The sequence below is a fragment of the Gorilla gorilla genome, chromosome 2, assembly GCF_029281585.2.
Source record: "Gorilla gorilla gorilla isolate KB3781 chromosome 2, NHGRI_mGorGor1-v2.1_pri, whole genome shotgun sequence".
Classification (NCBI taxonomy): domain Eukaryota; kingdom Metazoa; phylum Chordata; class Mammalia; order Primates; family Hominidae; genus Gorilla; species Gorilla gorilla.
In genome coordinates, this window is record NC_086017.1 from 211602650 (window position 1) to 211628258 (window position 25609).

Here is a 25609-nt window from a genome sequence, read left to right on the forward strand (position 1 = left end):
CTTCTCTGGGTCTCAGCTCCTCCTCTGGAAAGTGGGGAGATTATTGTGACTTCCCAGGGTTGGGTGGGACTGGGAGGATGGGTGAGGGGCTGGCATAGAGCAGGTGCTTGGTTGGTGGCAGCCACCATGGAACGGTGGCACCTGCCCAGGCCAGGCTCATCTGGTCTCACAGGGGCAGGCGAAGCCTCTCCAAGATGGGGCCAGGGTGGGACCTGTGCCCTCCTCTGTCCGCAGCCGCCCTGGGCACGCTGGACTTCAGCCTGCTGTATGACCAGGAGAACAACGCCCTCCACTGCACCATCACCAAGGCCAAGGTAGGCCCCGCCAGCCTGCCCCCAAATTCCCTGGCCCGGGGTCCTCGAGAGGGCCTAGGTCAGGGAGGCCAGACCACACCACTCCCCAGGTTCCTGTCCAGGCTTTTGGATGTCTGCGCTGTGTGGGGTGTGGGGCCAGGAAGGAATTCTTCTTTAAACCTTCTTGAATACCCATCCCCAAGAAAGGCCTTGGACAGTCAGGCATTGCGGGGAGCAAAGAAACAGATGAGAATGGGAAGATGAAGGCCTGGACCGAGGACCCTCGAGCCTGGGGAGGGGCTGCTGATAGGCAAAGAGAGGGGCAGGGTGATGTCTGTCCTGCAGGCCAAGGGAGGGCGGGTTGGGTGCTGGTGCCTCCAGGCCTCCCAGACGCCCTGAGGAGTGGGGACCCCACTTTGCACCCTGGAAGCCGAGCCACTGTAGGAGGCCGATGCCACTCCAGGCAGGGTGTCCAGGGCCTGAGCCCAGAGGCCCTCTGAGCCTCACTACGTGGGCTGGGGTTGTGGGTGCCTGTGGACCCCTCTGCAGCCTGGCCCGGTCCCTGGTGCTGCCCTCTGCAGCCTGGCCTGGCCGCTGGTGCTCCCCTCTGCAGCCTGGCCCGGCCCCTGGTGCTGCCCTCTGCAGCCTGGCCCGGCCCCTGGTGCTGCCCTCTGCAGCCTGGCCCGGCCCCTGGTGCTCCCCTCTGCAGCCTGGCCCGGCCCCTGGTGCTGCCCTCTGCAGCCTGGCCCGGCCCCTGGTGCTCCCCTCTGCAGCCTGGCCCGGCCCCTGGTGCTGCCCTCTGCAGCCTGGCCCGGCCCCTGGTGCTGCCCTCTGCAGCCTGGCCCGGCCCCTGGTGCTGCCCTCTGCAGCCTGGCCCGGCCCCTGGTGCTGCCCTCTGCAGCCTGGCCCGGCCCCTGGTGCTCCCCTCTGCAGCCTGGCCCGGCCCCTGGTGCCGCCCTCTGCAGCCTGGCCCGGCCCCTGGTGCCGCCCTCTGCAGCCTGGCCCGGCCCCTGGTGCTCCCCTCTGCAGCCTGGCCCGGCCCCTGGTGCTGCCCTCTGCAGCCTGGCCCGGCCCCTGGTGCTGCCCTCTGCAGCCTGGCCCGGCCCCTGGTGCTGCCCTCTGCAGCCTGGCCCGGCCCCTGGTGCTCCCCTCTGCAGCCTGGCCCGGCCCCTGGTTCTGCCCTCTGCAGCCTGGCTTGGCCCCTGGTGCTCCCCTCTGGCTCTGCCGCTCAAGCATGTGTCAGCTCCATGTTCTCAACTGTCCTGTTCCCTTCCCCTCACCCCATCACTCCCTGTGGGAGGAAGGTGCCAAAATTGATGTTCTCTCGCAAGGTAAGGGCCTGCATGGCCAGTAGAGTCTCCGTAGTAGTGCCATGGAAGGGCCTGAGTCAGCCCAGCTCAGATCCAGCGGCTTCCCACAGAGCTGCCTGGGCCCAGCCCCACCCAGCCTCCCAACCTGCAGGCCCCCTGCCCCTCCTCCCAGCCTGGCAGCGAGGGCTGTCCTTGGCACCATGGCCACCCAGCAGGACAGGCTACTGCGTGCCACCCCAGGCTGTCCCCCAGCCCAGCCTGGGCCACATGTGGACTGCCATGGGTAGGTGTGAGTGCCATCCACGCCAGCCTCAGGGCCCTGGTAGGGCACTGAGAGGCCTGCACGCTCCATCCCACCCCTGCCCTCTCCTCTAGAACCACCCATGCTATGACTCAGGGCATGTCCAGCCCTGCCTGGCGGGGGCTCCAGCCCACCCCTAGGAGCAGAACTGAGCATTTGTCAAACCCCAGCTGTGCCAAGGTAGAGACCAAGCTAGACCCTTCCTCCTTTCCCTCTGTCCAACTTTGTAGAGGTGGTCCAGGCCTGGGGACTGGAGAGGTGCCAGCTGCCAGGCCACTCTGGCCAAAGCCCACCCCTTCCTCTCTCCTTGCCAGACACCAGGGCCTTCCCTTCCCAGCTCCAGGTGCGTTTGTGTGTATGCGCATACATGGCTGTATGTGTGTCTCTGTGTGTACATGTGTGGTACTGTGCGTGCACACATGTAATTGTGTGTCCACTTTGGGCTGTATCCCTCAGGTATCAGAAGTGGGGGTGGGAGGCCCAGTTCCTTCTCTGTGTAAATCCAGTTCTGTAGGGAAGGGGTGGTGCAGGCTGGGGAAGAGCTGGGGCTCTGGGCTGGGGTGTGGGGAGGGGCCCAGGGTGGGTGAGCTGAAGCAGGACTGGCCTCTGGAGGGCCAGGGTGGGGGCTGGACACCCTGGGGTACACCCTTGCTTGTCCCCCCTTAGAAGGGTCAGTCTCAGTTTGCCCATCTGTAAATAGGGTTGGTTGTCCCTGCCCTACATGCCTGTTGTGAGCATTAAATGAGTTAACACGCGGCCCCTGGCACTACCAGTTCTGGGAGACTTTTTATTTTTATTGTGGTAAAATACACAGATATACATTTCCCACCTCAACCACTTTTTTTTACTTCTTCCCTCAGCGCTCAACCATTTTTAGCATACGGTTCAATTGTGCTAAGTACCTTCCACCTTCACACTGCTGTGAAACCCATCTCCAGAGCCCTCTTCAGCTTGCAAAACTAAACTGGGCCCATTAAACAACAGCTCCCCCTTCCTCCTCCCCTGGCCCCTGGGGAGGCTGCCATTTGGCTTCCTTCTCTATGGATTTGACTATTCTAGGGACCTCATGTAAGTGCAGTCTCCCGGTATCTGTCCTTTTGAGTCTGCAGTCCCCGGGATCTGTCCTTTTGAGTCTGCCTTCTTTCACTCCGCAGAATGTCTTCAGGCTTCATCCCCATTGCAGCACGTGTCAAAACTTCCTTTTCAGGCTGAATGATACTTCAGACTAGAAAGCTCCTCTTCTGAACACTTCACCAGCAACAGCCTCTGAGAGGCCCAGGGCGGGGCAGGGCTAGGTTTTTGGGGAGAGGCTCTCCTCTCAAAGCCAGACCCCCCATCTGTTCCCTCAGTGCCAGTACCAGCCAGGGCCTCCCCCGGGGCCGCTTCCGCCCATCCCCCCTGTATTAGTCCATTTTCATGCTGCCGATAAAGACATACCTGAGACTGTGTAATTTATAAAGGAAAGAGGTTTATTGGACTTGCCATTACACATGGCTGAGAAGACCTCACAGTTATGGCTGAAAGTGAAAGGCACTTCTCACATGTTTGGTGGCAAGAGAGAGAATGAGAGCCAAGGAAAACGGGTTTCCCCTTATCAGGCCATCAGATCTCGTGAGATGTATTCACTACCTCAAGGACAGTGTCAGACCATGAGATCTCGTGAGACATATTCACTACGTCAAGAGCAGTCTGGGAGAAACCTCCCCTTGTGACTCGGTTATCTCCCACTGGGTCCTTCCCACAACCTGTAGGAATTATGGGAGTACAACTCCTGATGAGATTTGGGTGGGGACACCGCCAAACCACGTCACCTCCCGTGAGGCCCACCCCTAAACCATGGGATCAGTTTATGTCTCTTGCCAACTCCCAAGCTGGGGAGCATGTGCCCAAGGGCCCCACTAGCAGCTCCCTGCCCTGGAAACAGCCTCCCCACCTTCCCCTTCCGTGGACAGAGGTCAGGCTTCATGGGAGGCCAGCCCCACAGAAGGTGGAGGCACTGGCGGAACCCCAGGTCAGGGCCAGGGAAGCTGCCTGTTTGGGCACAGAAGTTGGTGGCAGCACAGTGACAGGGCCTCAGGCAGTGCCTGCTGGTCCTTTTGCTTTTGGCAAAATGTGTGGCTGCCCAGGGTGCTCAGGGAACTGCCGGGTGGAGGAGTAGAGAGCAGCAGCAGGGGCCTCGTCACAGTCCCGGGGTCTGAAGGACAGAGCAGGCATCCCTCCCGTCCCAGCATGACAGCGCCCCTCGACCCAGCCTAGCTCCCACGGGTGTCTCGGGGCACGGAGGTGGGACCACGAGAGCCACTGGAAAGACATACGCCAGAACATGTGGTGGCCCAGAGGTTTGTAAGTGAAACGTGTCGGGAAACGCGGCCCAAATGGAAACATTTTAAGCTACAACAAACAAATGTATAAGGACTGTAAGAATAAGACACAGCAGTCAGGCACTGCCTGGTCAGGCCGGGCCACCAGATTCCCAGAACTCTGCGCTTCAGGCACTTGGTGGGAGAGGTGCAAGGCAGGGTGAGGGAGTTGGGTTTGGAAGAGCAGCCTTGTCACCTTGAGCACGTGTAGGGCCACTGAGCCAGGCCCTGTCCCAGAGGCAGCCCCACAGTGCAGGGCACAGCTCAGATGCACCCAGCAGACCTCAGCCACTTCTCCGGCGTCTCATGGGGGCCTGGCGTGCAGGGAAGGGAGCAAACCCTGCCTGCCAGGCCCTGTGTCCACACGGTCTCCCTCCCTCTCACTCCAGCCCTAGGAAGGTGGGATTATTACACCCCTGCCCTTTTTTTTTTTTTTTTTAACTTGAGACAGGGTCTCACTCTGTCACCCAGGCTGGAGTGCAGTGGTGCGATCACGGTTCACTGCAGCCTCCGTGTCCCAGGTTCAAGCGATCCTCCCACCTCAGCTTCTCTAGTTGCTGGAACCACAGGCACATGCCACCCCACCCAGCTAATTTTTTAGTTTTTTGAAGAGACAGGGTCTTACTGTGTTGCCCAGGCTGGTCTTGAACTCCTGGGCTCAAGCGCTGGGATTACAGGCGTGAGCCACCGTGCCCGGCCAACCCCTTTAACAGATGATAAAGCTGAGGCTTAGTGTGCAAAGTAACTCATCCACTTCCCAGCTGGTGAACAGGAGCTGAGCCTGGAGCCCAAGCCAGCCAGGCCCCCAAACCTCTGCCCTTTGCCAGTGGCAGGGAAGTAGGTGGTTGGAAGCCCCTGCCGAATCCCCCAGAGCTCCGTCAAACCGAGGTGGGGTGGGCCTGGGAGGGAGCCCCAGCCTTCCCTTGGAGATGGGCCTGGTGTGAGCCGCCGAGCTGCCTCCCTGGCCTGGCTGGGTAGAAGCCCTTTGAATACTATCCTGGGGTTGCCGGCTGCACCCCCACAGATGCCACAGCTGCCTCCCTGCATCCCTGTGCACCATCCCAGAAGGAAACAAATGCAATTTTCAGAGACAAGAGCCTGCTGAGGTCAGCAAAGCCCCTCTCTGTCCATGCTTCTGTGTGCCTCTGGCTGTGCACGCGTGGCTGGGTTTTCTAAAAGAACCAAAGTGAGAGAGGGGTGCCATCTTGTGGAGGGACCCTCTGTGGCCAGTCTGCTTGTGTGATCTCTGTGGACTGACTGGGAGTTGTGACAAATATGGCCAGAAATGGGGCCTAGTCTCGGACTGTGTCCCGGGGTTACGTGGATTTAGGGTCAGTGAGGGGCGTGGCCACTCAGGAGGCCATGCTTGGTAGATGGGGGACGGGAGTCAGGATGATGGCAGGGCCTGAGCAAAGCGGGGTGGAGAGGGAGGCTCAGAGAAGGGGGAGCCACCTGGCTTCCAGGATGAGGAGAAGAGAAAGTCTGTCCTGACAGAGGCCCCATGACAGCTGCCCTGGGCCAGGATGTTTTGGGGAGGGGAGATTGCATCAGCATTGAGCCATCCTCACTCCCTCCATCTGGAGGTGTGGGGCCCGGGGGCTTCTGTGAAACGGGCCATGAATGGACCCAGCCAGGAGACCCAGGGGACAAGGGCATCTGCAGGCCCTGTCAGTTCCATCTCCCCAATTTCCAGTTCACACCGTTTGCTGTTCTCTGCCCAGGGCCTGAAGCCAATGGACCACAATGGGCTGGCAGACCCCTACGTCAAGCTGCACCTGCTGCCAGGAGCCAGTAAGGTGAGGGGTTCCACCCAGGCCTGCCCACCAGCTGCACCCGCCCACCACCTCAGGCAATGCACTCTGGTCCTTTCGCTTTGGGGCCTGGACTGGGCTGCGGGCACCCAGGGAGGACCACAGCTGCCACTCCCCTCAGAGTCCAAGCAAGCTGATGGGACCTCAACCATTCAACTGCACACAGAGCACCCAGTCTGCCCCACACCCTGTTGCCTCCTGGGGACCTCACGAGTCAGCGTTACCTACCTGCTGATCTGGGGAAACCCCAGGAGAATTTCCAGGCCAGCATTTTATAAGAAGCATTCTCAGCTGGAAGTTACTATTAGGTGCAAACAAAGGACTCTGTGGTTAAATAACATGGGGAAACATTGTTAAACAGGTTTCTGTACCACAGGACTTCTCAGAGCATCTAACGTGTTGATGGGCTGTTCCCTGACTCTCCGTAAGGGGGATGAAGTGGGCAGAATCTGCCCCATGTGTTTGACCACAGGATGCCCTGACTCTCCGTAAGGGGGATGAAGTGGGCAGAATCTGCCCCTCATTCCTACGCCGGATGACCCAAGCGTCCGACCACACATGTGCTCAGGGCACCAGCACAACAGGTGCATCTCAGACAGGAGAGAGAAAAATTGCTGTTAAATAAAAGCATCAAGGTGACCTTGGGCCATGGAAAGTCAGAACTTAATTAGACTTCCTTCTGTGCATCCTACACTTCAGTGCTGTTTTATTTTTAATTTCATGGGGCAGAGTCTGAGTTTACGTGGGGGCTAAATGGGTAGGCCTGGGGCCCACAGCAGCCCAGGAGGACCACCCCAGAAGGGGCCCTTCCCCCTTCTCTAGGGAAGGCAGGGCTGTAGGAGAAATGGCAGTGCCCCACCACCTACTCCTGGGGAAGAAATGGGCTCCCCACACCGGGTCTTGATGCCCTTATGCTGCAAGAAGGGCTCAGGGATGTGAGGGCCAAGGGCGAGTATGACCAGGGAAGTGTGCTCAGTGACCCTTCATTTGTGGGACTGGAGCCGGCAGTGCATGGCTGCCCAGTTGTAGGAAGTCCCCAGGACTTTCCCTAGTGTTTTATAAAGAGCAGTCTCCTTACAAACAGCTCCTGAAAGCAATGGGAGAGAGGGATTCCTGTGCTCTTTCCACAGTGGGGAACCTGATGCTGCCACAGAGCTGGAATTGGAAGCCCAGGCTGTCTGACCTCCCAGCCTGGGCCGGGTGTGGCAGGCATCAGACCGATTCAGACAAGGAGCTCAGAGCCGCTGGCACAGGAGGAGGGAGTGGCAGCAATATTCCAGCTCGGAGAGGCCACCCCCGAGGCAGACCCAAGGACGGGATGGGTTCCAGGCAGAGGGGACGGTCCACAAAGGCAGGGAATGCCCTGGGAAGGAGACTCCAGTTCCACACAGGCCTCCTGCAGAACCTACCCCGTGGCATCGGGCTGGAGGTGGGGTCCTCCTTGGATGAGCCTCCTATGGCTGCTGCCAACAAATGACCACAAACTTCGTGGCTTAAAGCAGCGCGTTTACTCTCGGACTGCTCTGCAGGTTAGAAGTCCAACAGTGGTCTCTCTCTGGGCTAAAATCAAGGTGTCGGCAAGGCTGCATTCCTTCTGGAGCCCGGGGAGCCCACAGCTTCCTAGCTCTTTCCAGCTTCTAGAGGCCATCAGCCCTCCTGGGATTGTGGCCCCTTCCTCCACCTTCACAGGGGGCCCCATTGCATCTCTCTGGCCCCCTTCCTTGGTGACGTCCCTGACTGTCTTCTCTGTCCATTCTTCTGCTTTTAAGAACCCTGTGACCACGTTGGGCCACCCAACAATCTAGGATAATCTCCCTATTCTAATGTCAGCTCATTACCAACCCTAAGTCCACCTGCAGCCTCAGTCCACTTGGCCATGTTGATAACACATTCACAGGCTCCAAGATGAGCATGTGGCCATCTCTGGGGGCCATTTTTCTGTTTGACACACACTTTGATGCTAATAAGATCATTTTTCTCTTCTCCAGGCAAATAAGCTCAGAACAAAAACTCTCCGTAACACTCTGAACCCCACATGGAACGAGACCCTCACTTACTACGGGATCACAGATGAAGACATGATCCGCAAGACCCTGCGGTGGGTGAGGGCCCCAGGCCACCTGCTCCCTCCCCAACCCCCACTCTCACCCGGCTTTTCCTAATGAAGGCAGGACTGGAGGGTCAGATGGTCCCCTGTGGGTTCAACCTCATGCCAGCAACTCCAGCCTGGGGGCTTGAAGAAAGGCAGAAAGGTCTGCCCATGCCAATGGAGCCTGGTGGGTGGAAAAGGGTCACCCTGGCCCCAGTCCCCTGAAGGTGCTTCCTGGGGCCTCTCAGGGTGCTGGAGGTGGTTCCCTCCAGAGAACCGGCTCTCCCAGCCTCCTGGCTACTCCTGGCACTGGTTCTGCCTTCTCCTGTCCCCTCTTCCAACCTGAGGACACTTGTCCATGAGGACAGTGCCTGATATCATGCCACACTCTGCCCCTGTCAGGGCCCAGGCATCTTGTGCGTCTCCCACCCCAGACGAGGGCAGGGCTTGGGGCAGGAGAAGCCAGGGCTGGCCCTACCTGCGCACATCTCCACCATGCCCAGTGCATCTGAGGCACTGGCTGTGCCCCTCACCACCGCCCCCGCTAGGATCTCTGTGTGTGACGAGGACAAATTCCGGCACAATGAGTTCATCGGGGAGACACGTGTGCCCCTGAAGAAGCTGAAACCCAACCACACCAAGACCTTCAGCATCTGCCTGGAGAAGCCGCTGCCGGTGAGGGGATTGATTGAGCACCTGCTGTGTACCTGGCTCGGTGGCAGGTGCTGGGAAGGCAGAACTTCCTGCCTGTGATGGGACTCATGAGGGGCAGAGTGAGAGGGGAGGGGAGACCAGGGAGGTGAGCATGGAGAGTCAAGGGGGTGGAGGTGAGGAAGGACCCTGGCTTTCACTCTGAGTGGCCACGGGAGGGTGCTAAGCTGAGGGATCACGGGGGATGACATTTTACCAGGCTCGCTGGCCTGGGCTCAGGATGGCTTGAAGAAGAGGGAGGAGAGGGCAGGAGGCCTGGGGAGATGGGGAGAGATGGGCACAACCCTGGCCTGACCTTGGCAGCGGTAGGAGGGCTTGATTCTGAACCGGATGTGCAGGCAGCAGATAGGACGTCCTTGGGTGAGGGAAGGGCAGATCCGAGGTTTGGGGCCTGAGCCACTGAAGCCTGAGGGGCTGTTTGCTGCGCTCAGAGGACTCAGCAGGGACCATGGGTGGACAGGACGTGCAAGGAGCATGCTTGGAACATGTTAGACCTGAGTGCCTGTGAGATACGCAGAGGAGACAGCAGAGTATCCTTTCCTAGAAATGGCATTTGTCTCAACGTTATGTCAGAACAGATTTGCCCCCGGCCTGCTCCAGCAGCTACGCCCTCTGAGTCTTGGTCTCTATGTCCCTCTTCCCTCCTCCATCCTCCCTTGTCTATGGCCTCACCTTCACCTGGTTCATAGGGCTGGTGAAGCCAGGAGTCCCCCGTGCCACTGGGGTCAAGAGAAATCCTGGGGCCTCAGCCTCCCAGTGTTCAGGACACAGGCGGAGGCACGGTCCCCTCGATGGCACGTTGTCCCCCTAAGAGGACTGGGCAAGGGGCAAGTTTGGGAGGACAGAGCCCGGTGGCTGTCCCCAGTGTACCCAGCCCCAGTGGGGCCCGGGGACGTGGACTCACCTCGAGCTTAGCCCAAGTCAAGCCCCGGGGGCGAGTCAGACTGAGGCCACGGCTTCTTCCTAGAATCCCAGTTACTTTTGCAGAATTTGATCCAATTTTATTCCTTGTCACATTCTCTCCCCCTCAGACATTTGTGTGATGGATATAACTTTTCTTGTTTTATTATTAGTCACTAACCACAGGTAACCCGGTTTTTCCACATGGTCTATGTCACTTAAGAAAGGCAACATCTTAGGAGGCCAAGGCAGGTGGGTCATGAGGTCAAGAGTTTGAGAGAGCCTGGCCAACATGGTGAAACCCCGTCTCTGCTAAAAATAAAAAAATTAGCCGGGTGTGGGGGTGCATGCCTGTAATCCCAGCTACTCAGGAGGCTGAGGCAGGAGAATTGCTTGAACCTGAGAGGCGGAGGTTGCAGTGAGCCGAGATTGCACCGTTGCACTCCAGCCTGGGTGACAAGAGCAAGAGCAAGACTCTGTCTCAAAAAAAAAAAAAAAGCAACACCAGCCCTGCCTTAGTGTTCCTGAGTTTTCATCACTGGCATAAACAAACAACCACGTGGGTATGTACTTGGGGTGTCAGCGTGTGTGTGTGTGTGTGCTCGTGTGTGAATTGTGTGTAAGAACATATGTCAGTACGTGTCTGTGTGCGACAGTGTGTGTGTCCACATGTGTGGTGTGCGTTCGTGAAAGCATGTGAGTCCCTGTGCATGGCCATGATCAGGGCGTTGCTGGATGCGCTACCGGCTCATTGGTGCCATTCGGGGACTCACAGTGACCGCAGGAGTGCGGCTGGGGATGCACCCCTGGCAGTACAGCCACATTCTGGTGGTACTTTTATTATTATTATTTTTTTGAGACTGAGTCTTGCTCTGTCATCCAGGCTGAAGTTCAGTGGCAAAATCTCTGCTCACTGCAACTTCTACCTCCTGAGTTCAAGCAATTCTCATGCCTCAGCCTCCCGAGTAGCTGGGACTACAGGCGTGTGCCGCCACGCCTGGTTAATTTTTGTATATTTGGTAGAGATGGGGTTTCACCATATTGCCCAGGTGTCTCAAACTCCTGACCTTGAATGATCCACCTGCCTCAGCCTCCCAAAGTGCTGGGATTACAGGTGTGCGCCACCACGCCTGGCTAATTTTGGTATTTTTAGTAGAGACGGGGGTTCGCCATGTTGGCCAGGCAAGTCTCAAACTCCTGACCTCCAGTGATCCTCCTGCCTCGGCCTCCCAAAGTGCTGGGATTACAGGCATGAGCCCCTGTGCCAGGCCTCTGGCGGTAGGTTTTAGAATTTACAGTCTGCGAACATTATCTGTTTTAAGGCAATACTGAGCAAGACCCAGTGGTCTTCATATGAAACAACCCAAAGTACAATGTCCCACCCCTGAAAAAAGAGCTAAAAATATGCCTGCTGGTTGGTTGGTTTTTTTTTTTTTTAATGAGATGGAGTCTATGTCGCCCAGGCTGGAGTGCAGTGGCGCAATGTCGGCTTACTTCAACCTCCGCCTCCCGGGTTCAAGTGATTCTTCTGCCTCAGCCTCCCAATAGCTGGGATTACAGGGGCCCGCCACCACACCCGGCTAATTTTTGTATTTTTAGTAGAGACGGGGTCTCACCATGTTGGCCAGGCTGGTCCTGTACTGCTGACCTCAGGTGATCTGCCCGCCTTGGCCTCCCAAAGTGCTGGGGTTACAGGCGTGAGCCACTGTGCCTGGCCCCTGCTGGTTTATATTGTTTAATTTTCACACCACACACACTGACACAAGCAGCACAGGGCATCGAGGCCCTCACACACAAAGCTCTGCCTGAGCGGCAGATAGCGAGATCTCGCAGGCCTGGCCTGATCCACCAGGAATGGCTGCCTGAGCACTGTGTTGAAAAGGATTCTGAGGTGGCATTGGAGCCCAGGGCAAATGCTAGGATCGATTAGCCATGTCTGCTCTGGGCGTGGGAGGTGGCGAAGGTGGCCGGTGGGGCATGTATGTCTTCCCTGCTCAACATCCCTGCTCACCTCACAGGAGTCTCATCTCCAGAAAGGGTTAGATGTAGCCAGAGGGACTCACTTTGGTGTTAGGCAGGGCACGGTTGTGAGCAAAAGGAGGTGGCTGGGGCTGCTTAGGGGGCACAGTTGTGAGCAAAAGGAGGTGGCTGGGGCTGCTTGGGGGGCACGGTTTTGAGCAAAAGGAGGTGGCTGGGGCTGCTTGGGGGGCACGGTTGTGAGCAAAAGGAGGTGGCTGCGGCTGCTTGGGGGGCACGGTTGTGAGCAAAAGGAGGTGGCTGGGGCTGCTTGGGGCACACGGTTGTGAGCAAAAGGAGGTGGCTGCGGCTGCTTGGGGGGCACGGTTGTGAGCAAAAGGAGGTGGCTGGGGCTCCTTGGGGCGCATGGTTGTGAGCAAAAGGAGGTGGCTGCGGCTGCTTGGGGGGCACGGTTGTGAGCAAAAGGAGGTGGCTGGGGCTGCTTGGGGCGCACGGTTGTGAGCAAAAGGAGGTGGCTGGGGCTGCTTAGGGGGCACGGTTGTGAGCAAAAGGAGGTGGCTGGGGCTGCTTAGGGGGCACGGTTGTGAGCAAAAGGAGGTGGCTGGGGCTGCTTAGGGGGCACGGTTTTGAGCAAAAGGAGGTGGCTGGGGCTGCTTAGGGGGCACGGTTGTGAGCAAAAGGAGGTGGCTGGGGCTGCTTAGGAGAGGAGCCTGTTAGAGTCCTAAGGGGATCCAGGGGGACACAGGGCTCAAGCTGGGTGTGTCCGCGTGGGCTCAAGCTGGACGTGTCTGCATGGCTCAAGCTGGGCGTGTCTGGGTGGGCTCAAGCTGGGCGTGTCTGCATGGGCTCAAGCTGTGTATGTCTGGGTGGGCTCAAGCTGTGTATGTCTGGGTGGGCTCATGCTGGGTATGTCTGGGTGGGCTCAAGCTGGGTATGTCTGGGTGGGCTCAAGCTGGATATGTCTGGGTGGGCTCAAGCTGGGTATGTCTGGGTGGGCTCAAGCTGGGTATGTCTGGGTGGGCTCAAGCTGGGCATGTGTGGGTGGGCTCAAGCTGGGTTTGTCTGAGTGGGCTCAAGCTGGGTTTGTCTGGGTGGGCTGAGGGCCTAGGAGAGAGGGTTTGGGGTGTGCAGCAGCCAGAAGGAAGAAGCCGGGTAGTCTCGGGAGGGCAAGGAATGGAGAAGCATCAGGCTGGCTGGGGATGGGGAGGCCTGGAGCTGAGATCTGCCTTGAGAGGCAGGCACTGGCAGCTGCTGAGGCAGGGAAGGCACTGGATGGGCTCCCTACCTGGCTCCCAGCTTCTCCAGGGTGAGGAATGTACCAGAACTCTGTCTTCGGGGTTCTCCTGAGGGAGCCACATCCAGCACCCTGAGAGGCTCCAGGAAGCACCTTCAGGGAACTGGGGCCACGGTGACCCTTTTCCATCCACCAGGCTCCATTGTCATGGGCAGACCTTTCTGCCTTTCTTTGAACCCCCAGGCTGGAGTTGCTTGTATGAGGTTGAACGCACAGGGGACCATCTGTCCCTCCATTCCTGCCTTCACTAGTACAAGCCTCCAGTGGGCCCTTAGTGCCAGGCCCTTGCCCAGCCCTGAGGTATTAAAGATGACGCAGGTATTATCTGGATGCGGTGGCTCATACCTGTAATCCCAGCACTTTAGGAGGCTGAGGTGGGTGGATCACTTGAGGTCAGGAATTCGAGACCAGCCTGGCAGACATGGCAAAACCCTGTCTCTACCAAAAAATACAAAAATTAGACTGTGTAGTCCCAGCTACTCAGAAGGCTGAGGCAGGAGAATCGCTTAAACCCGGGAGGCAGAGGTTGTAGTGAGCCACGATCGTGCCACTGCACTCCAGCCTGGGTGACAAGAGTCAGACTCTGTCAAAATCAAAATTTACAGGTAGAGTTCCAACTTCAAGGAACTTAGGGGCTGGGGCAGACCCCTGAGGAAGCAGGGGGCCACACCGGGCCATGACAGGATAAACCCGAGGCAGTGGGCGCGCAGAGGGGACGGCCAACCCACCCTGAGGGTCAGAAAAGCCCCCCAGGCCCAGAAGGACCAGGAACTTATCAACGGTGAACACTGAGGAGGTCAGAGGAGGGTGCTGGAGCTGTGGATTAAGGGTGCGCAAAGGTGTGGAGGTGGGACCCGGCTTCAAAGCCAAGGGAAAGTCAGGGCGGGCTGTGAGGAGGACCTGGTGGAAGACCGTCCGCGGAAGCCGAGCGCACCAGGCCTGGGGCTGCAGACCCGTGAAGGGCCGCTTAGCACTAATGTTAGGCTCTGTGTGCCTCGCAATCTGTGGCCACCATGCAGCTCTGTCCTTAGGGCAAAAGCAGCCATAGAGAAGCATCACGGAGCTGGCAAGGCTGCGTTCCAACAACATGGTGTTAATGGAAGCTGAAGTGTGAATTTCATGTCATTTTCATGTGTCACAAAATATTTTTCATTTCATTTTTCTTTCTGCTATTCCAAAAAGTAAGAACCAGCTGGGCACGGTGGCTCATGTCTGTAATCCCAGCACTTTGGGAGGCCAAGGTGGGAAGATCCCTTGAGCCCAGGAGTTTGAGATCAGCCTGGGCAAAATAGTGAGACCCCTGTCTCTATTTTTTTGAAAAAGAAATTGTTTAAAATAAGGGTAAGAGCCATGCTTAGCTCACATCCCACACAGAGCCAGGCGTCGGGCCTGATCTGGCCCCTGGGCTGCAGTTGCCAACCCCTGGGCTGGCCCTTGCTGGGCTGTGAAGGCCACCGTAGGCCACATGCAGCCAAGAACAGGGAGGGTGTGGGTGAGATCCAGCCCTGGAAGAGCCCTTGGAAGGGAAGAGATGACAGAAGGGCTGTGAGTTCACAGTGAGGCCACTCACCAGGGACTGTGACCAGGCCCGGCTGCAGCAGCTGGATGGGCGGGCTCAGGAAGAGGAGGCCAAGGACGGCCAAGAGAGGGGTGGGAGCAGGTGAGGACTGAGTGACCGTCCCATCCAACAGGTGGACAAGACCGAAGACAAGTCCCTGGAGGAGCGGGGCCGCATCCTCATCTCCCTCAAGTACAGCTCGCAGAAGCAGGGCCTGCTGGTAGGCGTCGTGCAGTGCACCCACCTGGCCGCCATGGACGCCAATGGCTACTCGGACCCCTACGTGAAAACGTGAGTGTGCCGTGCATGTGACCACCTGCCACATCTTCACCTCCAAGGACGGGGGTCCGTGTGCCAGCTCCGTGATCCCAGGTGGCAGGCACCTAGGGAGTACCTGAGGTACAGGGGCGCCTGCCACGTCTTCACCTCCAAGGACGGGGGTCCGTGTGCCGGCTCCGTGGTCTCAGGTGGCAGGCACCCAGGGAGTGCCTGAGGTACAGGGGCACCTGCCACGTCTTCACCTCCAAGGACGGGGGTCCGTGTGCCGGCTCTGTGGTCCCAGGTGGCAGGCACCCAGGGAGTGCCTGAGGTACAGGGGCGCCGTGTTCCCTGATGGGCTACCTTGGCAACTCCAGGGGTTAAGCATGGCCAGCCCATTTCACAGATGGGGAAACTGAGGGACAGAGAAGCTGAGTGGCTTCCCAGGGTCATGCAGATATTAGTTATCACCTGATGCTATGTCCAGGCCTCTCTGTGACTGAGGGGCCCAGGAGGGGCCATGAGTCGGAGGAGGGGACAGAAGGTGGGGCCAGTGCCAGGGGTAGCCAGGAGGCTGAGGGAGGATGCAGAGGAACTCTGCCAGGCCTTTGCAACTGCCCACATTTGCCCAGCCCTATACTGGGGCCACAGATGCGGATAAGAGTCCACCCAGCTCTACCAACAGGGCTGATGGTGGGCCCAGGGAGAGACACTAACTCAGGGGGCCATGCCAGGTGGCCTGGGCCACAGAGCTGTGGAGCTGTGAGCCTGGTCAGGAGAGGCTGTGTAGCTCTGAGAGCCAGGCAGGAGCTGGCGACCCTTTGGAGAGGGTGCTACAGGTGCCACAGTGACTACCGTCAGTGCTCGGGGCTCTTCAGAAACTAGGTAGGTATGAGTGTGAGCTTACAGGGAGACTCTGGAAAAGTGAGACTTGGGGAGGAATTTAGTTCAGCAGAAAGGAGGGGCAGGTGCTTCAGGGAGGGGGAATGACAGAGGGATGGCCCTGACCTAGGGGACACCAAGGACCCAGGTGACTAAGGCCTCAGGGACATCTTGGCACCATGAAGAGGCCAGTACTCCTCGTGGCACAGCTCTAGGGCCACCATTCCCATGGCCATGATCATATTTCTGTCACTTTAAAAATTGTATGTGGCAGGTGCAGTGAGTTACACTTACATTCCCAACACTTTGGGAGGCCAAGGCAGGAGGATTGCTTGAGGCTAGGAGTTTGAGACCATCCTGGGCAACATAGTGAGACCTCCATCTCTACAAAAAAATTAAAAATTAGCCTGGTGTAGTGGCATGTCCCTGTAGTCCTAACTACTTGAGAGGATTGCTTGAACCCAGGAATTTGAGACCAGCCTTGGCAACATACTGAGACCTTGTCTCTACAGTTAAAAATAGTAATAAATTAGGCCGAGTGCAGTGGCTCGTGCCTGTAATCCCAGTACTTTGGGAGGCCGAGGCGCACGGATCACCTGAGGTCAGGAGTTTGAGACCAGCTTGGCCAATATGGGGAAACCCGTCTCTACTAAAAACAAAAAAATTAGCTGGGTGTGGTGGCGGGCGCCTGTAATCCCAGCTACTTGGGAGGCTGAGGCAGGAAAATCACTTCAACCTGGGAGGCGGAGATTGCAGGGAGGCGGAGATTGCAGTGACCCGAGATCATACCACTGCACTCCAGCCAGGGTGACAGAGCGAGACACTGTCTCAAAATAATAATAAACAAATAAAAATAATATGACAATAATGGGATGGCCACTTTGGGAAGCAGCTGATAGTTCCTCAGAAAGTTAAACACAGAATCACCATTTGATCTGGCAATTCCACTCCTAGTTATATACCCAAGAGATAAGAAAAACATGTCCATCCTAAAACTTGTGCAGGAATGTTCATAGCAGCACTATCCACAACAGCCAAAAGTGGAAACACCCCAAGCGTCCGTCCACTGATGAATGGATACACAAATGAAGTCTGTCCCTGCAGTGGAATATCAGCCCTAAGAAGGAGTGTAGCGGGTGCGTGGAATATCAGCCCTAAGAAGGAGTGTAGCAGGTGTGTGGACTATCAGCCCTAAGAAGGAGTGTAGCAGGTGCGTGGACTATCAGCCCTAAGAAGGAGTGTAGCAGGTGTGTGGAATATCAGCCCTAAGAAGGAGTGTAGCAGGTGCGTGGAATATCAGCCCTAAGAAGGAGTGTAGCAGGTGTGTGGACTATCAGCCCTAAGAAGGAGTGTAGCGGGTGTGTGGAATATCAGCCCTAAGAAGGAGTGTAGCAGGTGTGTGGACTATCAGCCCTAAGAAGGAGTGTAGCGGGTGCGTGGAATATCAGCCCTAAGAAGGAGTGTAGCGGGTGTGTGGAATATTAGCCTTAAGAAAGAGTGTAGCGGGTGTGTGGAATATGAGCCCTAAGAAGGAGTGTAGCAGGTGTGTGGACTATCAGCCCTAAGAAGGAGTGTAGCGGGTGCGTGGAATATCAGCCCTAAGAAGGAGTGTAGCGGGTGTGTGGAATATTAGCCTTAAGAAAGAGTGTAGCAGATGTGTGGAATATGAGCCCTAAGAAGGAGTGTAGCAGGTGTGTGGAATATCAGCCCTAAGAAGGAGTGTAGCGGGTGTGTGGAATATTAGCCTTAAGAAGGAGTGTAGCAGGTGCATGCTACACGGTGGGAGGACCTTGAAAACAAGATGCTAAGCGAGAGAAGCCAGACACAGACGACCACGTGTTGCAGGACTCTATTTCTATGAAGTGTCCAGAATAGGTCAACCCACAGAGGCAGAGACTAGATTTGTGGTTGCAGGAGCCAGGGGAAGCTTGAGGGGACATGGGCAGTGTGTAGAATGTGGTACTATGAAGTTAAAAATGAATAAATTTGAACTAGAGGAATTATTGTAACATGGACAGCTGTCAAAAACACAACAAACGACACACACAGTAGGATACTGGTTTGCGTATATATGTGTTTTTTCTTCTGACTTGTCATTGACTTGAATCTCATGAGTATATATCCTTGCAGGAGGATATGCAATCTGAAGCCAAAATGGTGTGATTTTTTTTTTTTTTTTGAGACAGAGTCTTACTCTGTTGCCCAGGCTGGAGTGCAGTGGCGTGATCTCAGCTCACTGCAACCTCTGCCTCCCAGGTTCAAGCAGTTCTCATCCCTCAGCTTCCCAAGTAGCTGGGATTACAGGCATGCGCCACCACGCCAGGCTAATTTTTGTATTTTTAGTAGACGGGGTTTCACCATGTTGGCCAGGCTGGTCTTGAACTCCTGACCTCAAGTGATCCACCCACCCTGGCCTCCCAAAGGGCTGGGATTACAGGCGTGAGCCACTGTGCCCGGCCTATGGTGTGACATTTTTAAACCAGTTTCAATGCCCACCTGCCAGATGGACAGGAATTCCAGGGTCACCTGCTGGGTTGCCCAGAAAGCAGAGTCTTACCTGCTGTGACAGATGGTCTGGTCAACTTCCACAGGCAGGTGGGGGGCCATCTGGGCAGGGCCTGTCCACTGTACCACAAGCTCCTCCCTGCCACAGGTGGCTGTTGTGGGTGCTGCTGGACCCCTGTGGCTGGGTCCCACCTGCCAGCCGTGGGCCAGGTCACGTGGCCTTTCAAAGACAGGCCGAGCTGTGGGCCACTCCCTATATCTGAGCCACGCCTCACCTGAGACCTCCACGTCTGTTTCAGACACCCTGGGTGAGACACGAGGGCTGCTGCTCAGGGCTCCTCAGGGGTCCCCATCTCTGAAAGGCCCCTTCATGGACCAGGGGCCTCTTCCTCACTAAAGCAGAGGAAATAAGGGCACAGATTAGATGGTAAGAGGGGCACCCCTCAGCTGCATCCTAGACCTGGAAGAGAGTGTGACCTGTGCCCCAGAAGAAAGGGAGGGACGTATCTAGCGGTTGATGCTGAGGGCCAAAGCTAGATGGGTCAAGGCCTTTTGTCTGCACTATTATTTTTATTTGTTTTCTTTATTTCTTCCTTTCTTTTTTGAGACAGTGACTCACTCTGTCACCGGGCTGGAATGCAGTGATGCGATCACAGCTCACAGCAGCCTCAAACTCCTGGGCTCAAGCAGTCCTTCCCCCTCAGCCTCCTGAGTAGCTGGGACTACAGGTGTGCACCACCATGCCTGGCTAGTTGTTTTTTGTATTTTTTGTAGAGACTGGGTTTTGCCGTATAGGCCAGGCTGGTCTCAAACTGCTGGACTCAAACGATCCTCCTAGCTCGGCCTCCCAAAGTGCTGGGATTACAGGTGCAAGCCACCATGCCCAGCTAGCACCATTATTTTTATAAAGCTCATCTCTGGTGATACTTGCCCCAGTTTCCCCAGGCTGGAAGTTGACCCCAGGCCCAGCTCTTGAGGGTTTGATGGAAAACCCCAGGAGTAGCAGTGCCTGTGACAATCGCTGACATGTCAAGTTACACGTAATATCCCTGAGCTGCGCGATGGCTGCGTGTGACGCGCTCAGCAGCCTGTGCGGTCGCTCCTGTTGTTATCTCCATTTCATGCCAGCGAAAATGGCAGTAACTGGCAGCAACGTGCTGTGCCACCCTGGGCAACTCTCTTCTCTGGCTGTCTTATGTATAACCAGAAGGGGTTTCTTCTCAAAGCCACAGGCAAGCAGAAGGCACTGTGCAGAGGGCTCAGAGGTACACGGCACAGGGCGGCTCTGTGAGCCCCGGTGGCCAGGACCACTGTCCTGACAGCAAGGGAGGGAGAGACGCCTCAGGGTGGGCCTCAGGGGCTTTGCAGGGTGGGCTTGTGCCAGAGTAGGGTGTGCTCAGGGAGGGTGCTGAGGGATCTCCCCAGAGTGGTCAGATGAGGAGGGAAGGGCACTTCTGGTAGAGAAAATAGCAGAACAGAGGGCAACGCTGGCGGAACTGTCCATGGCTGAAGGTGCCGAGGCTGGAGCCTGTCGTGGAAGTCTGGTGGCTGAGTGAGGGGTCACCAGATGGGCACAAGTTGTCCAGGCTGAGGGTGCAGAGATCCCAAAACAACTTTCCTTCCAGGGGCTTGTGAAGGCAGGGCACGCAGGACCCTTCTGTCCCTGCTCCTCACCCGTCACCAAACAGGCCAAGGACAGTTCACAGCAGACACAATACCAATACGTAGAGAAATGGCCAAGGAGCATAGTAAGTAACTAAGGAAATCCGCTGTTTCTGGGTGGCGGGCTTAGGGGAATCCCCCCAAACTTTTTTTAAATCAGGTTTATTGAGGTACAGGTTGAGCGTCCCAAAGCTGTAAATCCAAAACCCCAAACATTCCAAGCACCGACATGACGCTCAAAGGGAATGCTCATTGGCGCGTTTGGGATTTCAGATTTTTGAATTTTTGAGTTAGGGATGCTGAACTGGTAAATATACTGCAAAGATTACGAAATATGAAAAAATCCAAAATTCAAAACATCTGGTCCAAGCATTTCAGATAATGGATCCTCAACCTGTATCATTCATATCCAGTGAGTTTTTCTTTTCTTTTCTTTTTTTAGAGACAGGATCTTGCTCTGTTGTCCAGGCCAAAGTGCAGTGGTGCAATCATAGCTCATTGCAGCCTTGAACTCCTGGGCTCAAGCATCTTCCCACCTCAGCACTGTGAATAGCTGGGACTACAGGCATGCACCACCATGCCCAGCTAATTTTTAATTTTTTGGTAGAGATGGGGTCTCGCTGTATCACCCAGGCTAGTATAGTCTTGTTTCCACCACCAGAATCAACATAGAGAATATGACCCCAGAAAGTTCCCTGGCCCCAGGCAACCACTCACCTGTTTTCTGTCTCAATAGTGTTGCGGTTTCCAGACTTTCCCATGAAACAGTCAGATAGTGTGTTGCCCTGTGAGTCCGGCTTCTTTCACACGGAGGAATGCGTTTGAGATTCATCTGTCAGTTGCATGTACCAAGAGTTTGGTCCTTTTTGTTGCTAAGTGGTCTTCCATTGTGTGGGTACACCACAAGTTTGTTGTTGATGAGTTCCCCAGTTGAACGGCGTGTGGTTGTTTGCAATTTTTGGTGATGGTAGAAAGCTGCAATGAACAGGTTTTTGTGTGGACATATGTCTTCATTTCTCTCTCCTAATCCCAACTTTTGTCCACATGCATTTTCTAGTGCTTCTGTAATAAACCAGTATTATTTATGCCATGAAAGTCACAATTTTAAAATATGCAAAGTAAAGCAACTATGAGATATCATTTTCTGCCTGTCAAACCAGCAACGAGTTTTTAAATGATAGCATTCAGCTTTGTCGCAGGCACTGTGTGTCAACCATGCAGCCTTTCTGGAGAGGAACTGGGCAGAATAAGCTGGACATGGGCGTGTCTTTGGGCGGTGCCTTCACTTCTAGGGATGCAGGTTAAGCTGGACATGGGCGTGTCTTTGGGCGTTGGCTTCACTCCTAGGGATGCAGGTATTCGCTGGACAGATGTTTGTTAAGCTCCCTGGTGCCAGGCCCAGGGAGTTGGTCATGGGTGAGACCCCAGAGACCCCAGAGCACATTCAGCAGGGACAAGGCAATTGTCATGCAATTATCTATGCAGGAACAGGGTGAGAAGCTTTGCAAAGAAGTTGGGGACCTCTTGTCCCCTTCTCCAGCCTGCATATGACCTCCCTGTCATAGAGAAAGGAGTCTGAGCCTGGCTTTCAAGCACCACACTTGTGCTTGCGGGCTGTGTGACCTTGGGCAAGTCACTCCCCCTCTCTGAGCCTCAGAGGAAGACAGCTGTTCTGCATCAGAGTCTAAGGCCTTAGTGGCTGTGGAGGGAAGAACATCTAGGTGGCCTCCCTGTGACTGCACAAAAGGTCTTGTCCTTCCTCAAAGCTCCAATGGAGGTAGTGGTGATGGTTGTACAACTCTGGGAGCCTACTAAAGGCTACTGCATTTTACACTTCAGAAGGATGGATTTTATGATATGTGAATTATATCTCAATAAATCTGCTATTTTATAAAAGAAGCTTGAGGCCGGGGGTGGTGGCTCACGCCTGTAATCCCAGCACTTTGGGAGGCCAGGGCAGGTGGATCACCTGAGATCAGGAGCTAGAGACCAGCCTGGCCAACATGGTGAAACCCTGTCTCTACTGAAAATACAAAAATTACCTGCGCATGGCGGCACATGCCTGTAGTCCCAGCTACTCTGGAGGCTGAGGCAGGAGAATCACTTGAACCCGGGAGGCGGAGGTTGCAGTCAGCCATCTGAAAAAAAAAAAAAAGAAGTTTGAACAAGAGACCAACTCTGCTAAAAACTCTGTTCTGGTGGGAAACGTGAGCGTTATGAAAATTAGACTTCCAGAAATGAGGAAAAACCCCTTTCCTAGGGGGATGGAGGGCGCCCCCAGGGTTAACTTCAGGAATGTGTGTGTGAACAGAAGTGCGATGGATGAAGGGACCACTTGCTTCTCGAAAACAACGTCTCGCCTTTGCCACAAAATAGCGTTGGGAAAATCCAATGATTAGGACAAAAGAAGGGCCCAGGAATCTCTCTCCAGGGACAGAAAGCTCTTTGAATACCTGCTGGCTTGATCTATACCCCATAGCATGTCCCCATCCTCTGCCTGTCCATTGGATGTAATTCCAGATACCTGAGGCCAGATGTGGACAAGAAATCCAAACATAAGACAGCGGTGAAGAAAAAAACCCTGAACCTGGAGTTTAATGAGGTGTGAGGGGCTGGTGAAGCTTCATGAAGGCCATTCCTCTGCCCCACAGCAGTGGGGGTGTGGCTGGGTTTTCAAAAGGTCATGGCGGGATGGGGAGGGTGGTCAGAGACGGTGGGGAGGGGCCGCACCAAGCCACAGACACAGGGGAGCTGAGGGACCCCTGGAAAGCTCTTGGCAGGACTTGTCGGATGTAGGGCTGGGGGGAGGGAAGTGTTGAGGGGAGTCCTGGGTTCCTCATGGAGGCAACAGGGCAAAGAGGGGGTGAGAAAGATGGGGAGAAACTCTGTGTGGGGCAAGGGGACTCGAGACACCCTGGGGCCCCAGGAAGTCTTCCGCCCAAGGCGGCAAGTATGGCTGGAAATGCGGATTCCCCCCAAGGAACAAGAAGGAAAGAAGAGCAGAGGGGCCTTGGGTAGAGCCCACGCCACACCAGTGATCCAGAGGCAGGCAGGGGAGGTCGAGAAGATGCTTCCAGAGAGTGAGGGGAACCCCGGATGGAAGGGAGGGTCCCACAGAGAAGGGAGGGGTCAGCAAAGCCAGGCCCCAGAGAGGCCCAGGATGACAAGGACTGTGGGGCGTGCAGTGCCTCTGCAGTCAGGAGGCTCCCGGGGTGTGGGGAGAGCAGGCTCAGGGACAAGGAGCAAGCGGGCGAGGGGACAGGGGCCCTGAAGACCCCAGTGGAGCTCAGGGGGAAGTGGGCGAGACATGTGAGCATCCACCCCTCATCCACTCTGAGCACTGATCACCCCCGTCCCTCCTCTTTCCCTACACCTCATACCCCTCCTGGCCCCCGGCCGAGGCCCAGGCCTCGTGGCATCAGCCCTAACACTCCCTTCTTGCCAGCAGGAGTTCTGTTACGAGATCAAGCATGGGGACCTGGCCAAGAAGTCCCTGGAGGTCACCGTTTGGGATTACGACATTGGAAAATCCAACGATTTCATTGGTAAGGGGGCATAGTGGGAACACCGTCTCACTGTGTGCCTGTCCTGGATCAGGCCACAGCCCCTCTTTCCTGGTCCATGGGGAAAGCTGGAACCACGGACCACCTGCCCCTAGGTCAGGGGCCTCAGACCTTCTCCAGCCTGACCCTTGTGCCCCAGGAAGAGACAGACCCAGAGATGGAAGGAGTTCTGGGAGGGTCACACAGCACTCTGTGCTGGAGCACAGACAAGAGACAATGATGGGCAGTGCCTCGGGCTGGACTCTGAGCCCTAGAGGCCCCAAATTCCCAGTGGGCCTGGTGGCTGCGCATAGTGGGGCTGCCTGGCCCTTTCTCCCCTCTTCAGGCCCCCATTCCTTGACCCCTGATGCTGCCTCTGCACCCTGCCCCTATCCCTGCCCTGGTGGAAGAGAGACAGGATGGCTGGGCCCTGACGGGGCCAGAGTGTGGCATGGAGGTCAGGTCCTGTTCATGCTCAGAACCCAGCGGGCAGTGGGAGAGGCTGGCCTTCGAGCACAGAACCTGGGAGGGGGCATGGGCCCCACGCCTGGGAGTTGGGGGTCCCTGTGCCCCAGCTGCCCCTCCTGTCCTCCTGCAGGTGGTGTGGTTCTGGGCATCCACGCCAAGGGGGAGCGCCTGAAGCACTGGTTTGACTGCCTGAAGAACAAGGACAAGCGCATCGAGCCCTGGCACACGCTCACCAGCGAGCTCCCAGGGGCCGTGCTCAGCGACTGATGCCCACCCGCCACTGCTACCCCGGCCGCCACCTGCGCCCAGCACGGCCGGCCCCGGGCTTCCCCAGCAGCCACCAAGGCCTGTGGCCCCCACACTGGGGGAGATCCAGAACCCCTGCTTGGACACAGAGCCACTGCAGTCCCCGCTCGGAGGATGTGGAGGGCTCAGCCACTCTGGGACGGGGAGGGCAAGGAGCTGGGGTGGGGGGCTCTCAGCCCTCTGGCGCCCAAGAGGCCGGTGGTGGAAAGAGACCTCAGCACCTGCCCAGGGGAAGGGGACACGCCCATCTGGGAGCAAAGACCCTTCTAGAGGCCAGCCCTGGTTGAGAGGACAGGAGTGTGGGGGTGCCTTGGCAGACAGTGGGAACAGAGGAGGGAGGTGGTGAGCAGACAGACAGGTGGAGGATGGGACCTTGAAGACTGGCTGCTCCAGCCCAAGAAAGCCTGACTGCATCCCTCATCTCCTTCGCTGCTGGGCAGATGGAAGAAGCGGGCCTGCCGGCCGAAAGTCTGCCAGAGTTCCCGGAGGCTCCTGATGACGGGTAAATTGGCACATGCTTCACTCAATTATTCCACAAGCCCTGGGGGTGAATGAGACACAGGGCCTGCCCTCAGGGAGTTCCCATCTAGTCAGGAAGCTGGGAACAAACCATTCCAACTGGGGTGAGAAATACCAAGACCAGCTTGGCCAGTCTGCAAGTACTGTGGGCTCTGTTGACTCTGCCGGGAGGTCAGGGAAGGCTTCCTGGAGGAGGCGGTGCTTCCGTAAGGCCTATGGAGGGTGAGTGGGGGCTTCTAAAAGCAGTCCAGGCAGTGGGAGTGGTCTAAAACGGCCTGGAGAGAGAAAGCCAATGGGGCTGGGGTGCTGTGGACCCAGGGTCTCCTCTCCAGGGGAGGGTTTGTTAGGAAGGTGTGAGGCTCGAGGCAGGAGGTGGGGGACGTGATCGAAACACCATGGAGAAACTGGTGTGGGCTGAAGTTCAGACCTCAGACCCAAGTCTCCCACTCTGATCTCTTTCTACTCCTGAGGGACCTCAAGGGCGGAGCCCGCCCCTCCTCCTTCCCAGCATAAGCATCAGGTCAGCTGCGGTGGAGAAAAGGGTCCCTTGTGCTTGGAAAAAAAGCAAGCATTCCTACACGTCCTGACTCTCCCCTCCCCTCCCCTCCACTCCCTGGCTCACACTGGGGGCCTCCGGGTGCTTGCTCGTGGCATCTTGGTCCCACTACCGCCGCAGATGTCCCTTTTGGGAGTAATCCGTGGCAGTCCAGGGCCTTGTCCACCCTCCAGGAGCTGAGAAAGAATAACCCTGGCTGGTGGGCCTGTCTGCTCCCCTGAGTAAGACTCCCCAGGAGGCTTGAGAGTATCTGAATCTTGGGGCCCAAGCCTGAAGCCCACAAACTTTCTCTGCCTACCAAGGGCCC

General features: G+C 56.5%; 1 protein-coding gene across 2 annotated transcripts; it reads left to right on the plus strand.

Moving 5' to 3' along the window:
• Positions 1 to 122: 122 nt before the first annotated feature.
• LOC115933194 (double C2-like domain-containing protein beta) lies at positions 123 to 24224 on the plus strand. Of its 2 annotated transcripts, XM_063704552.1 has the most exons (8): positions 123 to 314; positions 5986 to 6060; positions 8064 to 8173; positions 8713 to 8839; positions 14738 to 14895; positions 22432 to 22513; positions 23360 to 23456; positions 24052 to 24224. In XM_063704552.1, exons 1-8 carry the CDS (start codon positions 195 to 197, stop codon positions 24186 to 24188), a joined length of 906 nt encoding a protein of 301 aa, XP_063560622.1. In that variant the 5' UTR covers positions 123 to 194; the 3' UTR covers positions 24189 to 24224. The 2 variants fall into 2 exon arrangements, with proteins under 2 accessions (XP_063560622.1, XP_063560621.1); XM_063704551.1 differs by lacking the exon at positions 22432 to 22513 and having other exon boundaries at positions 125 to 314; positions 24052 to 24195.
• The last annotated feature ends 1385 nt before the right edge of the window (positions 24225 to 25609 follow it).

Coding starts and splice junctions, on each gene's coding strand:
- LOC115933194 (XM_063704552.1), top strand. CDS start 195: ATGGGGCCAGGGTGGGACCTGTGCCCTCCTCTGTCCGCAGCCGCCCTG. Junction 315..5,985: donor GCACCATCACCAAGGCCAAG/GTAGGCCCCGCC, acceptor TTCTCTGCCCAG/GGCCTGAAGCCAATGGACCA. Junction 23,457..24,051: donor AAAATCCAACGATTTCATTG/GTAAGGGGGCAT, acceptor GTCCTCCTGCAG/GTGGTGTGGTTCTGGGCATC.